The sequence below is a fragment of the Dipodomys ordii genome, unplaced genomic scaffold, assembly GCF_000151885.1.
Source record: "Dipodomys ordii isolate 6190 unplaced genomic scaffold, Dord_2.0 Scaffold147, whole genome shotgun sequence".
NCBI classification, from domain to species: Eukaryota; Metazoa; Chordata; class Mammalia; order Rodentia; family Heteromyidae; genus Dipodomys; species Dipodomys ordii.
The window spans coordinates 1,475,664-1,478,089 of record NW_012267363.1 but is presented as its reverse complement, the minus strand read 5'-3'; the positions used below and the strand labels follow the sequence as shown (position 1 = coordinate 1,478,089).

General features: G+C 48.6%; 1 protein-coding gene across 1 annotated transcript in view; it reads left to right on the top strand.

Annotated features, from left to right (window-relative positions):
- The window catches only part of Nags (N-acetylglutamate synthase), a 5,643-nt gene extending 4,417 nt beyond the window's left edge, over window positions 1-1,226 (top strand). The window contains exon 5 of the mRNA XM_013031940.1: window positions 756-1,226. Coding sequence (XP_012887394.1) covers window positions 756-909 — 154 coding nt within the window. The 3' untranslated portion in view covers window positions 910-1,226. The remainder of the gene's footprint in view (window positions 1-755) is intronic.
- Window positions 1,227-2,426: the final 1,200 nt, after the last annotated feature.

Sequence of the window (2,426 nt, the reverse complement as noted above, 5' to 3'; positions counted from 1 at the left end):
AGGAGGCTGAGATCTGAGGATCACAGTTCAAAGCCAGCCCAGGCAGGAAAGTCCGTGAGACTCTTATCTCCAATAAACCACTAGAAAAATGGAAGTGGCGCTGTGGTTCAAGCAGTAGAGTGCTCACCTTGAGCTGAAGAGCTGAGGGACAGTGTTCAAGCCCCATGACCAACAACAACAACAAAAAAATCTCACGGACTTTCCTCCTCAGGCTGGCCTTAAACCTTGATCCTCGGATCTCAGCCTTTTGAATAGCTGGGATTACAGGTGTGAGCCACTGTAGGCCTGGGTACTGTCTCTAAGCTCTTCAGCTCAAGGCTAGCTAGCACACTACCACTTGAGCCACAGTGCCACTTCCAGCCTTTTTTTTTTTACTGTTTATGTGGTGCTGAGGAATCAAACCCAGGGCCTCATGCATGCCAGGCAAGCACTCTGCCACTGAGCCACCTTCCCAGCTCCCTACATAATCCTTTTTTTTTTGTCGGTCGTGGGGCCTCAACTCTGGGCCTGGGCACTGTCCCTCAGCTCTTCAGCTGTAGACTAGCACTCTACCACTTAAGCTTCAGCCCCACTTCCAGCTTTTTCTGCTTATGTGGTGCTGAGGAATCAAACCCAGGGCCTCATGCATGCAAGACAAGCACTCTACCACTGAGCCACCTTCCCAGCCCCCCTACATAATATTCTTAAGGACAGGAGTTGTGAATAGTAAGCACTAGCCTTGCCCTAAAACCTGTCCTTTGCCTTCCCCCATCCAGGTACTTCAAGCACAGTGATGGTAGCTTCTCCAACAAACAGTGGATCTTCTTCTGGTTTGGCCTGGCTGATATCCGGGACTCTTATGAACTTGTTAACCATGCCAAGGGGCTGCCAGATTCCTTCTGCAAGCCAGCTTCTGACCCAGGCAGCTGACCTATGCTATGGGCCCTGTAGACCCTGGGACAGCCAGGGTAGACCAGAAGCCATGCCTGCTGGGGGTGATCCCAGGCTGTTATAGGATGAATGGGGCTTGTTAGCTGAGTGGCCTACAGAGAAATCAGCCCCTGCTCTGCTTAAGTGGGAGAAGCACAAAGAGGGGAGCCAGCCTAAGACCCAGACTTGCTCCAAAGCTGCAACCAGGTGGCCTATTTTCAGCCTAGAGATGGGAGCAGAGGCTTTAAGGGCTCTGCTCAGGGCTAACTGGAGGGGTGGGCCAGTTTCTATGGGCTCTGTACTACATTTTGAGGCTCCTTTGCCCAAAATAGCACCTACATACACACCTGCCTGGTCTTCTAATTCTTTTGGGACTTATGATTTTTTCAGGAGTCTTGATTAAAATGCTAATACCATACATCTGTAATCCCAGCACTACAGAAGGCAGTTAAGAGTTGTAAATTGGAAATCAGCTTGGGCTACATAGCAAGACCCTCCAAATAAAATCCCAACTATATAAACGACAGTAGGATTTTGACCTTTTGAAAGTTGGTTGTTTTGAAGTTCTAGAGATTGAATCCAAGGCCTGGAGCATGGTAGACAAGTGCTTTACCACTGAGGTACATCTATAGACCAGATTTTTATGTGCCAGTCACAGGGCTTGAACTCAGCCTGAGCTTTTATGCTCAGGGCTAGTGCTCTACCACTTGAGCCACGGCTCAATTTCCAGCTTTTCTGGTGCTTAACTAGAGATGAGTCTCACAAACTTTCCTGCCTGGGTTGGCTTCAAATCCTGATCTTCAGATCTTAGCCTCCTGACTAGGATTACACGTATGAGCCCCTGACACCCAGCCAGAGAGCCAAAGAACTACAGGAACTCTCAGAACAGGGAAATAATTATGGGAGAATCAAGGTCCTCTCACAGTTAAATCCCAACCAGATAGCTAGCAAGAAAGCCAAGAGTGGGGCTGGGAAGGTGGCTCAGTGGTAAGAGTGCCTGCCTAGCAAGCATGAAGCCCTGAATTCAATCCCAATACAAAATAAAAGCAAGGCAAAATCAATCCGAGGCTATGGTAAAGCATCCCATGGAAAAAACAGCAACAAAGCCAAATGTGGATAGAAAAAGTTTATTTTGGAGGACTGTGTGTCTGGTGTTTGGGTAGGCACTCACACCTCACCAGGCCAACCATATAGCTGCAGAGATGATGGCAGCAGGTGGGACACTGGCCACTGCCTGCTTCACCCTGCCCATCCCAGAGCAGACTATGGTTGCTGTGCTCTCAAGGTGGGCAATAAAACTGGTACAGTTTGCTCTGGCATAACCTGAGAATCCAAGTAACCTCTACAGTGCCAAGTTCCACTGCTCCTCAAAAGGGGGACCTGATCCCTGTGTCAACACACATACCCTCATGCTATCTCTTAAAAACATCACAGAGCTTAGCTGTATCTGCCATGTTCTTATTTTTGTTTCTTTTTTGGTACTGGAGATCAAACCCAGGACATTGCACTTGCTAGGC